The sequence below is a fragment of the Alternaria arborescens genome, assembly GCF_004154835.1.
Source record: "Alternaria arborescens strain FERA 675 chromosome Unknown contig_4, whole genome shotgun sequence".
Classification (NCBI taxonomy): domain Eukaryota; kingdom Fungi; phylum Ascomycota; class Dothideomycetes; order Pleosporales; family Pleosporaceae; genus Alternaria; species Alternaria arborescens.
This window is the reverse complement of record NW_021167859.1, coordinates 322,427-338,638: the sequence shown is the minus strand read 5'-3', so window position 1 is coordinate 338,638 and position 16,212 is coordinate 322,427. Positions and strand designations below refer to the sequence as shown.

The window sequence follows — 16,212 nt, the reverse complement described above, 5'->3', positions numbered from 1 at the left end:
GATAAACGCATGATGTGGGTAACATCAGAGCTTCGCCTCCACCAAGTCGATCATTGAGAGATGGCGAAGCTGTGACCAGAGTGTCGGGGAGCATTCCCATGCTTGCATTGATACAATTCCCATCGTGAATGCCGTGTAAATGGACCACATAAAACAACTTGGCTATGCAGGAGTTGACTACGAACTTAACGCTCGGAGATGAGCATCATGCAAGGTCTGTGAGCGAGTGCTCCGTTAGCCGGCACCCCAGCTCCATGTACGTCACTGGCGCTGAAGCCTCAGATCTTAGGTGGTGTCTGAGTGCCCTATGGCAATATTCGGGGCAGTCGCAAGCCCCTATGAGCGGCTCGATGATAATATTGTGCCACCACCGGTCGTACAGCTAGGACACCCTGCCGCAAAACTACGCGCCAGGGGCAGCCAAAAGATGCCCAGTCTGTAAACACCTCGCATTCAGTATCTGATCCCTACCACGAACAGTTAAACCTCCGGTATCGATCTACATTTAACAGTATCCATTCCTCATGCGACAGCAACTCCAGCCGTGCACGTTTCGAGATCAACAGCCCTAACAGATGCTCCACCCTCGGTACCAACCAGTCAACAGGATCAGCCAGGAACATTAAAGCTGAACCCGCTTCGATCGACGTCACTCTTTACCGGGTACAGACTCGCCATGAAGAAGTTGGGGACGCCAGGTGGACCCCGTCACCGTTATGTTGACCGTTATGGACGTGCATTCCCGTTCTGACCTGATCCCCTGGCGGCGATGACGATCGTACTCTGGGAATGCTGGTGTTTGATGACGATGTCAATGCGACCAAGTGTGGTGTACTTGAAATGAACCCTGAACAAATTGAGGGTTGAGAACATATAAAGAGAGCAACGAGATCTCGACAATTGGAACATCATCGCACACCATCAATCCACATCAACAACTCTACAACACACTTCCAAACCAATACCTCCTTCTTTTAAGAATCAACCAACCAATCAACCTTCAAAATGCAGTTCACCATCACCGCCGTTCTCGCCTTCGCTGCCACCGCTGCCTTCGCTGCTCCCCTCGATGAGCGCCAGGCTGGACTCTGCGCTTCCGGCAATCCTGTCTGCTGCGCTACCGACGTCTTAAACCTTGCCAACTTGGACTGCGCTCCTCGTATGACTTTCCCATCCTCTATCTCTTAAACAATCAGATTATTAACATTACCCTAGCTGCCGTCACCCCCACCACCATCAACGCCTTCATTGATGGATGCGCCTCTGCAGGTCAGCAGGCCAAGTGCTGCCTCATCCCCATCCTCGGCCAGGCTCTCATCTGCTCCGACGTCAACCCTACCGCTGCTTAAGTCGACTTAGCGCGTTTTGTCGCCTCTCATCCAATACGGCACGAATAATGTATATCGTCAAGATATGATCGTGCCTGGGCTGCTTGGATAAATGTACACTACTTTTGTTTCGAATATCTAGTTAGGGATTGTCTCTTAATACAAGATTTCACAAGAAAAACCTCGCTTCAACGATGTGACATTGAAATCTTCTATCTAAACAAATGCGGGTGCGAATGCGCTGACCCGATATTGACTGCTGAGAGCAAGAACGTTAGAAACAAAGTCATACTATGAATATGACTTGGGTATCTTCGCTGGTACGCAAGGTACACAAACGAGAGATAAAAAATAGACCTTGAAGTATACGGCTGTTGTGCACGTTGATCAGAACGCCAGTCATTTGAGACCGGGACGCCTCTAGAAGCTGCAGAAATATCAATGCGATAAAGAGCACGTACCAGAGATGCCTATGTACCCTTGGCGGTAGCACGTAAAGTACTCAGTTGTCCATCCACCTCATTCTGTTCTTCTCCCATGTCCTCTCGAGACGAGGCCACACGCCATCGTCATAGTGTCGACCGAGTATGTCGCCAACCTCCTTGTCCTCGCAGTACACGGCGTTGTGAAAGAAGACACATGCATTTTTCCAATTTCTCAGGGATGCGTCGTTCTTCGCGAGACCACCACAAGCATCTGTCATTTGTGCCGCCCGTTTGACCAGTGCTGTGATATCACTGATGGTAGGTTGAGATGTATCGCTGTATTTGCTGTAGTCTCCGAGTTTCGCCTGTAGTCGGAGGACGACAGCTGCGCGTTTAAAGCTCAACGCTACCTTCTCTAAACTGGCCTTCACAGAATCAGGAGTTCTTTGTTTGGGCGCTTTACCATTCAAGATCTCATGGAAGTCAACAGAAGCAGTGAATTTCCAAAATGTGTTTCCAGCGACCATATTCGTTTTGAACCCAAAAGAAGCCGGTTCGAGCTGCTCCAGCTGCTTATGACTTAGCCCAGACCATGTGTTAATATCTTTGAAGTCCACTGGTGGTAAGGTCTGGCTTTGTACTGAGGAAGGGTTGGGATTGTTCGGCATATTTTGCGGCTGCGATGCGATGGGGTCCGCAGTAGTCGGGTTGCATCCAGTAGTCATGGCATTTTGGATCTGTGTCTGCATGTTGGAGGCTGGCGGAAATTGCGTACTCGATGGAGGAAATTGCGGCAGCTGTTGTCGAACCACTGGCTGATATGACAGCAGTTGGTTAGAGATGGTTGGTGCTACATTGTACTGCGGCGTCGACCACGAGGGCATTTGTGCCACCTGCGGCAAGTGATCGTGGGGCGTTTGAGTTGGCTGTACCACGATTTGAAGAGCTTGTGGTGATGGTAGGGGCTCAGTACAATCCAAGTCTTGGATCATCTCCTCCAAACCCAGATAGTTTGCGAACTCACGATACAGCTCAAGGAAGGTTATAAGCTCTGGGCCCCAATACATTTGAATGTACCAGCCTACAGGAACTAAGAACATCCAGAACTCAATTATGGAGGTGTTCCAACGAAGACCGGAGGACTGTTCCGCAGTCATACCATTCTCGAAGTAGGGCTTCAGGTCATTCGCCGCACTCGATATCAAGCTAAAGATCTGACCTGCCGAAGAACTGCATTCGGTTTTGATATCGGCGGCCATAAGGAAAGCCTTCATCGCAGCCTGAAGAACAGGCGCCTGTGTTGCGTGGTACTCGATCGTCATTCTTGCCGAATTCGCTGTTTGTAGACAGTTGTAAACAGTTGCCGGAGTGAACGTTGTAGTTGTTCGAAGTTCACATGAAGGCGCCAACGTGTAAGCAGTCGGCGTTGGTATCGTCCTGGGAGCAGATTGAACAGATAGTTCAACAGCCTTATGAGCAGGCGTGACAACTACATCGTCCTTCATATTGATCGTCGCAGACTCCACAACATGCTGAGGCTTCGACGTAGTATCTTCCGTGTCGACGTTCTTGTCGTCTGTAGACATATATGCTCCTGGCATATACATGAACATAGCCATCCACTTGCGGTCAGCGCAGCGTAGTTGTCCCCAAATCTTTGGATACTGCATCGATCTGTTCCGATCGAGATGCGCGAATGACTCGCCGGTTCCACGAAAGTTTTTGAAGGGGAATTGAGAGGGTGACGGATATGCGGGGGGAGCTGGTTTTTCTTGCGCTAGTGTTGGAGATGCTGGTATAACGGGGGTGCAGGCGGGAGTAGCAGTCTTCTTCATGTTCTGCGATTCTCCTCTTCCAGCAAGTTCATGGAGGTTGTTCTTGGGGACGACGGAAAAGACGCCTAACTTGAAAAGAAACTCAGCGAGCACACGTGGTGTACATACACCGACCGTGAGGAGGCCAAGGACGCGGAGCCAGGTTGGGATTCCGTTATTGCTATATTCGTAGCAGACGTTCCAGTAAAGATAGTTTACTTCCCAGTATAGTTCATCGAAACCCTCGCTAAGACAGTCGATGACCTTGGGAACAACTTCAGAGGACACGACGGTGTGGCCGATTCCGAGAGTTACTAGGAGAAGACAGAAAAGAATAGCGATAGTGTCAGGATGCATCTTGGTGGCAAAACGTGCGACACACGAGCTCGGGAAGAGGGGCATGACGGGCTCTCAGGATCAAACAATGCCTTGCGGATGTTCTGATAGTCGTGATACCAGAGTTGGAGCGTGTAGACGTACGGTTGCACGCAGTCGAGCGAAGGTTGGGCGATGAGGAAATGTGTTATACTGTGCGTGGGCAAAAAGATATTTCAGCTGCGACCGTGGCTGGGTCCGTTTCAGATGCCAATTCACTACGGAAACAATAACACTGATATCGCAAGGCAGAAGCGAGTCGCAAATTGCGGTGCTGGACAAACGGAGGGCTTGGCGCGATATCGGTGGCGAGTGGGGAGTGAATGGGACGATGACCAGAGATGGAACTTATCGAAGTCAGATCATCATATCCTAAACGATATCTGCGTGTAGAGGAGCACGCCCTTTCAAAGGATGGTGCTATGAAGGCATCGTTGACGTGGGACTCGCTGGACTTGGTGCATAGAACAGATGATACACATCCACGACCAAGTAAGACATTTGGGGTGAAACGGAGATTAACCTACATGCACGGTTCCTGAATTGAACCGACTTTCACTTTCTTCGTCCGATTTGGATATCCAAAGCTTTTGCGAGGATGTAGAGCATTTCCAACCGCACACATGCCACACCCTTCTCTTTACCCATCCGGACCGGGTTACCTACAATAGCCTCTACTTCGATTCTTCGATCCGACTGAACATCTTGAAGCATACTGGGTTCGATACCGGACTTGTTCGGAATCCTGGCCTGCGCCCGCCCGAGCTGATCGTTTACCTCTTCCAATGTGATTTCGTATCCGTGAGCAGCTGCAATATCGCGAATCTCCAGCATCACGGCTAGAACCACACCGTTCGCTTCTTCTGAGGCAGTGAGTACATCCGTGTCTTTGCTCAGAGCAAGAGCACATATAGGGTTCCAGGACGCATTTACAAGTAGCTTGAACCATCGTTTTTGCTGAACATCGTCATAGAATTCCGCTGTAGCACCGGCAGAAATGACAAGCTCTGTGAAATTTTTCGCATGCGTTCCTTCCGCAGATGACGGATAGGCTCCGACTTGAAGTTGCTCGACTTCGCCGTGTTTAATGACACCGGCTGGCCGCTGGGTGGCAGGTAGATACACAACGGCACTAATGATCGAATTGTCCGGATATGCCCTCAGGTATTCTTCCTCGATACCAACGCCATTCTGAATAAGTACGATAGCTGTATGTCCAGGTGTTACAGCAGGAGCGATAAGCTTCGGTACCGTATCTGGGATAGCCTTGCTGCAAACGATGATGTAGTCGAATGGCTCCGACGATTGAGATGCTGCTTCTTCACAATCCCGTACGACGTTGGGTTTGAAGTGCAGATTCTGGCCAAATATCGATGAATTAATGGTGAAGCCGTCTTTCTTTACGACTTCGTAGTTCGAGCGGCAGACGGCAGTAGTTGAAGCTACCTTGCTGAGAAGGTACAGATATACTGTTCCTACGCTACCGGCACCGAAAAGAAGAATCCTTGGCTGCGACTCAGAAGACATGGCAAAACTTCGGTATTGAGAAGGGTGTTGTGCTGGTTTTGTTGCCGTGCAATGTGAAGATTGCATGGATGTTGGAGTCTTGGCCTCGAGGCGATAGCCGTACACGTACCCCCCAATCCTTCGCCCCGGCATTAGGACCCGTATCCTCTCAAAATCGTTTAGGCACTCCATTGCCCACGATCAGTAAGCCGCCCGCGGTAACGGCCAATACTTCATTTTATGCTCAATCAGCAAGCTAATTTGACTGGCAGGACAGTTTTATTCACGAGCTTAGTCCTTTTAGTACATGCTCCCACAATAACATTATCTTTCAGGATGCAACATCGCACAAACAATTATACACCATTCACTGACATGCGGAAGCTCAGCTAGCAGCCTCGAAACTGAAACAAGGATCTCAGCCGCACACGGGTCCTGCAAAGACGATTCGTGGCTTTTCATGCAATCTAAACGATCGTATCCATTCGCTGCCCCTCGTTACCCATGTCGCACCCTGCATGCTGGGGCAGGGAAAAGAGTGGTCAAGTCTGCAAGGCTATAATCGATACGTCTCCCAAGAGCTGGGCAGATAAATCCAAGTCGCTCGGAATGACTAGTGATTCCTGGCCCCATTCGCCGGCTGTAGGTATAACAGCCACGAGCTGATCCGGCGCTCTCGTATTCTGGTAGTCTGTTTAGCCTCATCGCGATACGCAATCTGCCGGTAGGGTAGCGCGCACCTCGCGACGATGAACAACCTCTTTTTCGTCCTTCTTAGCGCGTTCGTAGCGCATGTTATCGCGGCGAGTCAGATCGCACTCTTCTTCGATGATAACTGTCAAGAATCATTGAGAGGTATCGAAGGCCCAAACGGCTATCCCAACGGCACCTGTACAGATCTCAGGCGCAATGGCGCGTACGGAAGCTTCCAGGTCGTGGGACTGGACCCAGGCTGCGCTGGTATGTGCTTTGCGAGAATGAGGACGCGATAGCTCAGACGGCTATGCTAACCATCTGTATAGTCACCATTTACATGAACGACACGACGGTCGACATCTGTTCCGGCTACCAAGAAGAAATCCAACCGATCGATTGCTACAATTCGACTTTCGTATACTACAGCATCGACTTCTGTGACGCTGGTGCCATCAGTCCCTCGCCGTCTACAACACTTACGCCTAGTTCCACAACGTCGCCGTCGCCATCCCCACCTCCCCCAGCCTCCTCGGGCCCGTCGACAGGCGCAATAGTGGGGGCGGCAGTCGGTGGAGGAATAGCGCTGGGCATCATAGTTGGACTGGCAGTGTTTTTCTTCATGAAGAAGCGAAACTCAGCACGTCTGCAGGGGGCACGAGGTTTTGCAGAGCTTACAGGCGTGACAACCGTGACACCAGTCGAGGTGCACGCAAAGCACATCCAGGAGCTAGGTCCAGGAGCGGTGGCGTACAAATATAATCCTGTGGAGATTGAGCAGCCTCCTGTTGAACTCGCGGGGATGGAGATGAGGCGCGATGAAGGGAAAACACTGCATTAAGATTAGATGACTCGGGTACATGTATTGGAGCTATTAAATGCACATGCATATTATGAAAAACGCCGCGTTCACGGAAGCAGTACATCGTAACTCTATCCAGAGTCCACCCGAGGACCACCATCATACTGGATTCTGGAATCACAAACCCAAGGAAGTGGCTGAATAGGCCGGCTTCCCTCTCGCGTCGAAGAGGCTCTCAGAGGTCTGCCGATACTTCAGCAAACACCCAATCACCATCTCGATAGACGATATCTCCTTCCAGTGCCGCTTCACCAACATCAAATGCGACCCTGTGGAGATATACTCTGCCTGCTTCACTCTTAACGCTACGGCCAATGAACGCTGTCCTAGGCTGGCTGCGCATGGCACTGAGAGCAAGCTCCACTAGCTCCGGGTCGAAGAGCCGCAAGACCCCATCGTCGTCCGGGCTCCAGCGTCTCACAGTCATTGGTGAGTGTGGGTAGGGCGCTTTCTCGAGAAGTCTGAAGAGCCATAGGTACTCGATCCTGGGCATTGTCTCGATGATCTGTAGTGGTTCGATCCAATTCCCTTGAGGAAAGCCTATGGATGAGCATGATATATGTTTCAAAGTCGCAGCGTGCAGGCGAAGGAAGTCCGTCCACTCATTGTGCGAAATAAACACATCTGTGAGATCAACATGCGAGAAGCCAGGCCAGTGGAATTGGAATGATCCAGCTGGCTGGTAAGATAGCTCTAAGAAAGTATAATCGCCTTGGAACTCGAACTTGCGCAAATCTGAAGCTGTGCTGAGCAATTTTTGAAGCCATGCATGACTGACTTGGCCGAGGGCTGAAACCTGACGTACTTGTTTTGAGAAGTGGTCTTTCCAGACTGCGGAGTCGAGATCAAAGAATGTGATCACGTCGTCGTTGGAATACTCTGTGTTCCAGAATTGAAAACCCAGCCCTATGATGTTGTGTAAATTGGCCTCTTGCAGAGTCCGCAGAACCAAGTCATATACTCAATTCGCGCCGCTGTCTCCACGCCTCCCCCTTGGCTCGGCCTCCTGTCCCTTCATTGAAAGTAAGTGAGCTTGTCCACACCGGATACCGGCATCGCCGGGCTCGGGATCGTGATAATAGAAACTAATCGTATCGATCTGAATAATCTTCAGGTTTTCAAGCTCGCGGAATACCTGTTTGAGAATGAACGAATCCATGCCGGAGCGCTGAACACTGGCTTGGAGATCTTTCTGGGGTTTCTCTTCTTTGGCCTCATATATGCTGTGCCCAACGCGTTCGCCGCTCACGGTGATCTGGCGGACATACTTGGATAATACAGGGTGATGGCAGATGTCGAATAGTATGGTAAGACTGGTAGGGTGCAGGATGACAACGAGGTGACGGAAAAAGCGTCGTCCAAAGGCATTTGCTGAATTGGCGTTGAGCGCGCGACATACGCAGCGTAGACCGATAAGTTCTTCATCCTTAAGATAATCGAAGATGCCACCCACAATCTCAACCGGCAAGTCGAGCAGTCGAAAAGGCGGTTGCGACGCTCTAACAAGAGCCGCTTTTGCTCTGTCACGAGCAGTGATCATGGCGGTAGTGCAATGCTAGTGACGGTGGAGAGAGTGGCAGTGAGGAGTTCGAGTCGATTGTAGGTGAGAGAAGATTGTTGTCCTGGCTGAGACGTTCTTGCCCACTTGTTTACATCAGGGTCGTGCGCTTTTGATGATAAGCCAAACTGTCACTTTAAGAAGGCACCACTGAGAACATGAACAGCGGGGGGTTTGCTCTTGACTACTCAAAGGATACAACATCACTGTTCTGACGAGGTACAGTATGCTGAACAAAGACTGATCCAAGGTAATGATAAATGTACAAATGTGAAGAGAGGTCTATGGTCATATGCCAAAAGTAAGGGAATACCAAAAGTGAAACGCCGCCGAATGAGTCTCCAAACTCCACAAACCAATTTATCGAATTCAACTCCAGAAAGCAGATGCTACTGAAACCACAGACCGAATGTGGTCAGCCCTATGTTAGGTCATCCAGTTGACGCGTATCAACAAGCCCGATTATACGTGTAGCTTTTATACACACCTCATGCCACTGCCAGCCTCATTAACGTCTTATATCTTCTTCTTCTTTGTGTGAAACATGTTATATTCTGGCCTTTTCCTCTTCAAAGTCGGGTCAGGCGCTGACTGCCCATTTGGCGCTCTTGGCTTGGGTGCGCTGAACGACATCCCGGGGGGTAACGACGTCCGTGTGGGTGGTGGAGGATTGCGCTGCTGTGGTGCTGGCCTTTGTGTAATATTCGGGCGGTTTGCGGATAACGACGGCGTTGGGCGAGATTCGGGTTTATTGCTAATAGACGCCGAAGCTTGTCTGGACACTACCATGCTTCGTGGAGCTTCGTTTTCTGCCATCCTAACCATCCTTGCCGGTGCTTGCCTAACGGTGGTCTTCCTCTGCTCTAGAAGATGTTGTGGTATGTGGCTAGCCTTCGGGCGTTCGCGACCGTGATCGAACATGCCACGCTTCAGCTTATCGAAGGCGGCTTTGCCAGTCTTCGCAGGTGCACCCGAGGGTTGGCCCCAGCTGCTGGTAGTCCGGCCGGTGAACATCTTACTGGCGCCAGCACCGTATCCAAATCTGGTTTCCACAATCAGTGTCTTGTTCTGTGCGCGATCTTTCTGCAGCGCCTGCATCTGCTGCTTGAGGGCCTCTTTGTCGGCCTCTTTCTCCAGTTCCGCATCTTTCTTCAATTTGCGGTAAACTTTGCTCCAGTTTCGAGGATCGCGCGGCTCGTGCGGCTTCTTCTCCCAGTCTGGAATGTCGCGCTTAATGAAGCGGAGCCAAATCTCGCCCGTCTCTCCGAGTAACTGTGGGCAGTTTGCCTCGAGCTCGAGGAGCTGGTCTGGGCTTTGTACGAATCGGAGGACTGGTTGCAGGAAGGAGTAGGGTAGATCGCCAACATCTCGGAGCATGTCGATGTTCTTAATCAGGCGCTGTCGAGCCAGCTCGAAAAGGCTTGCGACGGGCATGGTGATGGGACGGTTTATTACAGGGTCTATCCAAAAGCGAAGGGTACAGAATGTTGCGAGGCGAAAGTCAAGGGTTGAACGGTGCGGTAATTCAGGAGTCGCTGATTGTATAAATATAGTTTGCCGTGAAATCTCGTTGGTAGGGTGACTGCTACGTGACGTGAATCATGAATAGGCGGAATGAGGGCAGCGTGGACCGTAGGATGGGGCTGAGGACCCCACGGAACTCACGACAGCATCTCGGTAGGCTAGTTCGGAAAGAGAGGTTTACTGGGTAGATAGCGCTTGCCAGAACAACGTTAAGCGACTTAGTGAAAAGTGAACCAAGGGAGGTGAAGGCGAAAGTGATGAGGAAGGTGTTGGGGACTTGTCGCTGACGTCTGGTAGCGGTGCTGGACGCTAACAGAGACCCTTGTCGTACGCGTTCATCAACCCGCGGAACTTCAATATCGCGACTTCAACAACGACAACGACTTACCCTATACCAATAACCTCTCTACGCCAGTAGCATAAACGGGAAAGAATGGCGATCAAGGACTGGGGCCTCTTATCCCAAGCGGACGAAGGTAGGCCATCTAACATCCGGCACGTAGCTTCTACTAATTCCAGCAGATGCGCTTCATAATGTATCCCGCCTACTAGCTGTCGAAGCTCGTCCGTACACAAACACCGCCGGTCGCATACTCAAGCCGGACTTCTTCGAGGATGCGCGCCCCAGACAACTCCCCTCTCCGCCCCCAGATGCCTCCGCCGCAGAGGAGGAAGCAGCGGCAGCCATTGTCGAGCGCGAGCAACAAGCACACAATATCGAGATATGGCGGAAAGACATCATGAATGAGCTGTCACTACTAGACTTTGCGATACTGCGATCTGAGTTCACCACGAATAGCAATCACACTGAGCGCGAGCGTTACGCTGTTGAGAAGACGGCCATCGAGGCAAAGCAAGAGCACGTGCGCAAGACGATAGAAGATCTGCGCATCAGACTAGTCGAGGCGAAAGAGACGCTCGCCGTACGTAAGACGTATGACGAGCTCACAGAGAAGATCACCAGCAGTAAGATGCTGAAGCCACGGGACGAGCAAGCACATGCTCACGAGAAGCTGGACCAGGAGATAGAAGAACTCAGAAACGAAGTGCAATCGGCGAAGAATACCTGGAGTGAGCGCCGTACGCAATTCGGACGAATCGAGGAAGAGGCACGCGGCATGTTACGGATGATCAAGGACGAGAAAGAGGAAGCTGAGCGCAAGGAGGGCATGATGAAGGATGGAGACGAGGATGGTGAGGGCGAGGGCAGCACTTCTAGGGGAGATGTCAGCCATGCCGGCACCCCGAGGCCGGACGGTGGCATGACTCCAGGGCATGCCAGTCAGAGTGGAGAAGGTTCGTCTCTGAGGGTACCACCACAGGATCGCTTGAAGCCTCTATCGCGGGACGTCAGCGCTGCGCCATCGCCTGCCAGGTCTGGTGCTGCGGATGACGCAGAGATGGTAGATATGGGGGCAAACTCAGGAGATGGAAACGATGGTGATTCCTCCGGTCTTGAAGAAGGCGAAGACCTTGAAGATGGGGAGGAAGACGGCGAAGATCGCTCAGAGGTCAAGATGGACGAGTCGTGATTGTGCTTGAACAGCAGTCTGCTTGATGATTTGATTGCATAGCGCGGTGTTCAGGGTATCATTCCATCTTCTTTATAGCGGTGCCATGGCCAGCTGCAGTACCAACTACCTGTCTCTCCAGTGATCACGAGTCTAAGCGGCCTCACGCATAGCTGCCTTGCCCTTCTCAACAGCCTCTTTCGCCTTGGTGACTTCCTCTGGTGATGCCTGGCCGCCGCCTTCCTTGTTGTTCTCCTACAAGTTATCAGTACTAGGTAATCAACCCAACTATAATGTGGACTTACCAGCTCCTCCTCCAGCTTCTCCACTGCCTGCTCGATCTTGGTCTTCATGCCAGGCAGAACATTCTTGGTTTCTTGGAGGGCTTGACGCTGTGCTATTGTTAGACCTGGTGTGCCAGATATCCTTCTTGGTGGCTACGCATACCTCTTGCCTCAAGGTGTACTCAGCATTATCGTCGCCCTCACTGGTCTCGGCCTTCTTGATGCGCGCCTCTTGCTGCTCGATCTCCTTGTGGTAGCTTGCTTCTTCCTTGACAAGGCGGGTCACGACGCCAGTTGCAATAGCGAGCTTGGACGGAGGAGCCATGTTGGAATGGGAATTGAAGTAGACGTGTTTGTAATTTAGAGAGACAGACGAACAAAGACCTCAGTTGATATACGTCGGTTTATGTGGTTGCTTGCTTGTAAACATTTGTTCACGGCGGGGCTAGCTGCCGCCCCACTACGTAGGAATTGGTTTACAGCGTGTGGACATATGGACCAGCGGAACGTTGCGGTGTTGAACTACGACAATCTTGCATCTGTTTCCAGTCTTTCATGAAGATTTAGTTGACTCTTAGTCGTCTTTCAGCCTTCGAGCTGCAGCTTCAACTGAGGTGCCAAGACCACTTACGTCCATTTGTAGACTAGACTGAACGCGTCCCTGTGCCCACGCGTCGAAAGGAGAGCGCGCGACAAGCCCACCATCCCTAGCAACCCCTCTAAAACAACAACAACACGTTCACTGTTGCTGCCGCATAGAGTGCCACAACCATGGACTCTTCCCCAGCGAAGCGCCGCTCCGAGCGCACATCTGCATCGGCGACTCCAAGACGAAGCGCCCGTGGTCAAAATTCTCAGATACCTGACAGCAGCCCAGCGCCGGCGGGTCCAGACGAGCAGTTGCAGTCTGAGGCTTCGCAGGCCTCACAGCGTGGATCGCTAGCAACTCCACGCAATGCAAGATTTCAGACCACTTCGACACAATCCCCGCTCTTCTTCCGCTCATCGCCAGCCAACCCCTCCGGCGCAGGACAAGCTAATGGCGAGGACGAGAGCGATGGTGGTGCGACACCAAAAGCGTCTGCACAGACGATGGGGGGTACGGAATACTCGATATCAAGTGTTAGACATGTCATTGACAAACTTAGATTCGTCGCCCATTCACTACGCATCTAGCTCTAGCCCTGGCCGTGCCCGCAATGCCCAAAGCAACGTCCCTGGAAGCAGCAGCAGTGCCCTTTTTGTACGTGGCTCCGAATCCGCGGCTCGCAATCGACGAAGCGACATCCACTCAGACGTCTTTGGCACGAGCTCTACCAATCGTCGACGCAGGTTATTTGTCGATGAGAATGGCATGCCTGTACAGGAGCCTTCAGACGCACCAACCTTCTCCAACATCAACCCGGATACTTCAGACGCGGAGGTCTTAGGCGGAAACTCCTCTCGAGTCATTTGGGGAACCAACGTATCGCTCGTAGACGCCAGACATGCCATGAGAGACTTCTTGATGAACTTCCGAAGAAAGTATCGCATGATCCAGGACGGCGAGCTGAACGAGGGCATGAATCTCCCAGATAATCATCCAGCCATGGCTAGGGAATATGTCGATATCATGAAGATGATGCTGGAGCTTGGTGTTACGCCTTTGAACTTGGACGCGCGCAATCTCAAGGCTTACCCACCGACCAGAAAGCTTTGGCACCAACTGCAGGCCTACCCCAACGAAATCATTCCCATCATGGATGTTGCAATCAAGGACACCATGCTCGAACTTGCTGAGAAGCGCATGGCAGAGATGCGAACTCAGATGTCACAAGCACAGCGTGCTGCTCAACCTAGGGCTCGCGATTCCAGTTCGCTCCCGCCCATGTTGAGCTCTGATGCGCCTACTCCCGGTGCCCCGTCTCCTGCTCCGTTCGCGGAAATCCCGAACTTGGTCAGCGAAGTTGACCAGAAAACATACAACGTTAGGCCATTCGGTCTAGATCATACCATCAACTTGCGCGAGCTCAACCCTGGCGACATGGACAAGCTTGTCAGTGTGAAGGGTCTGGTGATTAGGACTACACCGATCATCCCAGACATGAAGGACGGTAAGTTCACAAGATCACTGTCAAAGTCCTCGGCTAATCTGGCTAGCTTTCTTCCGCTGCTCTGTATGTAATCATACTGTCAGGGTCGACATTGACCGTGGCAAGATTACCGAGCCCACCAAGTGCCCGCGCGCCGTATGCGAGTCGCCAAACTCGATGCAGATCGTGCACAACCGCTCAGGCTTTGCAAACAAACAGGTCATCAAGCTACAAGAGACACCAGATGACATGCCGGACGGTCAGACACCGCATTCAGTGTCCCTGTGCGCATATGACGAGCTCGTCGACGTATGCAAAGCCGGTGACCGTGTTGAGATTACTGGTATCTTCAAGTGTAACCAGGTCCGCATCAATCCGCGCCAGCGATCAGTAAAGAACATCTTCAAGACATATGTCGATGCGCTTCACATTCAGAAAGTTGACAAGAAGCGACTCGGTATTGACGTATCGACAATCGAAGAAGAGCTCGCTGAGCACGCAGCTGGTGATCTGGAAGAAACCCGCAAAGTTTCCGAAGAGGAAGAGGAGAAGATCAAGGCTACTGGTGCTCGTCCTGACGTTTACGAACTCCTTTCTCGCTCGTTGGCGCCCAGTATCTACGAGATGGACGATGTCAAGAAGGGCATTCTGCTCCAGCTCTTTGGCGGTACTAACAAGCAGTTCGAAAAAGGAGGTAGCCCGAAATACCGTGGCGACATCAACGTTCTGCTCTGTGGTGATCCTTCCACAGCCAAATCTCAGATTCTGCAGTACGTACACAGAATTGCGCCACGAGGTGTGTACACTTCTGGAAAGGGTTCCTCTGCTGTCGGTTTGACTGCGTACGTTACCCGCGATCCTGAGACACGACAGCTGGTGCTTGAGTCTGGTGCGCTAGTCTTGTCTGATGGTGGTGTATGCTGCATCGATGAGTTCGACAAGATGTCTGAGGCAACTCGATCCGTTCTCCACGAAGTTATGGAACAGCAAACAGTTTCCATCGCCAAAGCTGGTATCATCACAACCCTTAATGCCCGTACTTCGATTCTTGCATCTGCCAATCCTATCGGATCGAAATACAACGTCAACCTTCCCGTCCCTCAAAACATCGACCTCCCACCCACACTCCTCTCACGTTTCGATCTTGTATACCTTGTCCTAGATCGTATTGACGAGCAAAACGATCGTCGCATGGCTCGTCACCTGGTCGGCATGTATCTTGAAGATACGCCTGAGAATGCTTCTAAGAGCGAAGTAATGCCTATCGAATTTTTGACCGCATACATCTCCTATGCGCGCTCAAATATCCACCCGAAGATCACCGAGCCTGCATCAAAAGCTCTTGTGGATGCTTACGTTGCGATGCGTGGTCTTGGTGCTGACATTCGCTCACAAGAGCGAAGAATTACCGCAACTACACGTCAATTAGAATCAATGATCCGTCTCTCTGAAGCCCACGCCAAGATGCGTTTGTCAGAAGAAGTTACGGCTGACGACGTTCACGAAGCCGTCCGTCTCATCAAGTCAGCGCTCAAGCAGGCAGCTACGGATGCACGTACAGGTCTTATCGACATGTCGCTTCTCACTGAAGGCACTTCGACCAGCGATCGTCGCAAGAAAGAAGATCTCAAGCGCGCTGTGCTAGCCTCGCTCGACGAGCTTGGTTCTGCTGGCCAGAGCGTGCGCATGAACGACCTGGTCAAGAAGGTCAGGGAAGGTGCTAGTGAACAAGTGGAAAATCAGGAGTTCCTTGAGGTATTGCGCAGTGCCGAGCTTGAGGGTGCTGTCCAAATTAGTGGTGAGGGTATGAGGAGAATGGTCAAGAGGGTTGTTGGTAACTTCTAGATCAACTATTGTAGGCATGGCGTTCCAGGGGTTATGGGATAAGCATACCTTTATGAGGCGATGATATGATGTGGTGGATGGATAGCTGCAAGCATTTCAGTAGTCGCGTTGCATTTGTATAGACATTGTGTTCTGACATTGTCCTTTGAAGATATCTACTGTCCTCCAAATTGTATAAACGTCAGATGTCCAATCAACCACAAGGCGGAAGTGCTCCAGAACAGGGGCTGACTCAGCGGCAAGCCTCGGCACGAACTGTCAACACCAGCTGCTCTTACACAACGTCCGCAACAGCTCGCGGTCATGTTCACACTATATCCTTACAATGCTCAACTTGTGTAGTGAAATTTCCGTGAAAGTTCGATGCGTCCAAGCGATAAATCTTACCGCTCCTTGGTGCTTTTCAATCAATGAG

The 16,212-nt window shown here is 51.4% G+C and overlaps 9 protein-coding genes across 9 annotated transcripts; 4 read left to right on the top strand and 5 right to left on the bottom strand.

The window, feature by feature from the left end:
- Window positions 1-1,005: 1,005 nt before the first annotated feature.
- On the top strand, window positions 1,006-1,349 carry AA0111_g2200 (hypothetical protein; the record flags this gene model as incomplete). The annotated part of the gene is made up of 2 exons (XM_028647946.1): window positions 1,006-1,159; window positions 1,216-1,349. The coding sequence occupies 2 exons, from the start codon at window positions 1,006-1,008 to the stop codon at window positions 1,347-1,349; spliced, it is 288 nt and encodes a 95-aa protein (XP_028509908.1).
- A 481-nt stretch (window positions 1,350-1,830) lies between these two features.
- On the bottom strand, window positions 1,831-3,924 carry AA0111_g2199 (hypothetical protein; the record flags this gene model as incomplete). Its single annotated transcript, XM_028647943.1, has 1 exon — window positions 1,831-3,924. One exon carries the CDS (start codon window positions 3,922-3,924, stop codon window positions 1,831-1,833), a length of 2,094 nt encoding a protein of 697 aa, XP_028510326.1.
- A 573-nt stretch (window positions 3,925-4,497) lies between these two features.
- Window positions 4,498-5,469, bottom strand: AA0111_g2198 (hypothetical protein; the record flags this gene model as incomplete). Its single annotated transcript, XM_028647942.1, has 1 exon — window positions 4,498-5,469. The coding sequence occupies one exon, from the start codon at window positions 5,467-5,469 to the stop codon at window positions 4,498-4,500; it is 972 nt and encodes a 323-aa protein (XP_028510028.1).
- A 728-nt stretch (window positions 5,470-6,197) lies between these two features.
- AA0111_g2197 (hypothetical protein) lies at window positions 6,198-6,982 on the top strand (the record flags this gene model as incomplete). Its single annotated transcript, XM_028647941.1, has 2 exons — window positions 6,198-6,408; window positions 6,471-6,982. The coding sequence occupies 2 exons, from the start codon at window positions 6,198-6,200 to the stop codon at window positions 6,980-6,982; spliced, it is 723 nt and encodes a 240-aa protein (XP_028510034.1).
- A 196-nt stretch (window positions 6,983-7,178) lies between these two features.
- AA0111_g2196 (hypothetical protein) lies at window positions 7,179-8,543 on the bottom strand (the record flags this gene model as incomplete). Its single annotated transcript, XM_028647940.1, has 2 exons — window positions 7,179-7,909; window positions 8,054-8,543. The coding sequence occupies 2 exons, from the start codon at window positions 8,541-8,543 to the stop codon at window positions 7,179-7,181; spliced, it is 1,221 nt and encodes a 406-aa protein (XP_028510033.1).
- A 534-nt stretch (window positions 8,544-9,077) lies between these two features.
- On the bottom strand, window positions 9,078-9,995 carry AA0111_g2195 (hypothetical protein; the record flags this gene model as incomplete). Its single annotated transcript, XM_028647939.1, has 1 exon — window positions 9,078-9,995. One exon carries the CDS (start codon window positions 9,993-9,995, stop codon window positions 9,078-9,080), a length of 918 nt encoding a protein of 305 aa, XP_028510036.1.
- Window positions 9,996-10,518: 523 nt separating this feature from the next.
- On the top strand, window positions 10,519-11,617 carry AA0111_g2194 (hypothetical protein; the record flags this gene model as incomplete). The annotated part of the gene is made up of 2 exons (XM_028647938.1): window positions 10,519-10,561; window positions 10,608-11,617. The coding sequence occupies 2 exons, from the start codon at window positions 10,519-10,521 to the stop codon at window positions 11,615-11,617; spliced, it is 1,053 nt and encodes a 350-aa protein (XP_028510035.1).
- A 132-nt stretch (window positions 11,618-11,749) lies between these two features.
- AA0111_g2193 (hypothetical protein) lies at window positions 11,750-12,205 on the bottom strand (the record flags this gene model as incomplete). The annotated part of the gene is made up of 3 exons (XM_028647937.1): window positions 11,750-11,851; window positions 11,902-11,988; window positions 12,044-12,205. 3 exons carry the CDS (start codon window positions 12,203-12,205, stop codon window positions 11,750-11,752), a joined length of 351 nt encoding a protein of 116 aa, XP_028510030.1.
- Window positions 12,206-12,651: 446 nt separating this feature from the next.
- On the top strand, window positions 12,652-15,797 carry AA0111_g2192 (DNA replication licensing factor; the record flags this gene model as incomplete). The annotated part of the gene is made up of 3 exons (XM_028647936.1): window positions 12,652-12,979; window positions 13,029-13,973; window positions 14,020-15,797. The coding sequence occupies 3 exons, from the start codon at window positions 12,652-12,654 to the stop codon at window positions 15,795-15,797; spliced, it is 3,051 nt and encodes a 1,016-aa protein (XP_028510029.1).
- Window positions 15,798-16,212: the final 415 nt, after the last annotated feature.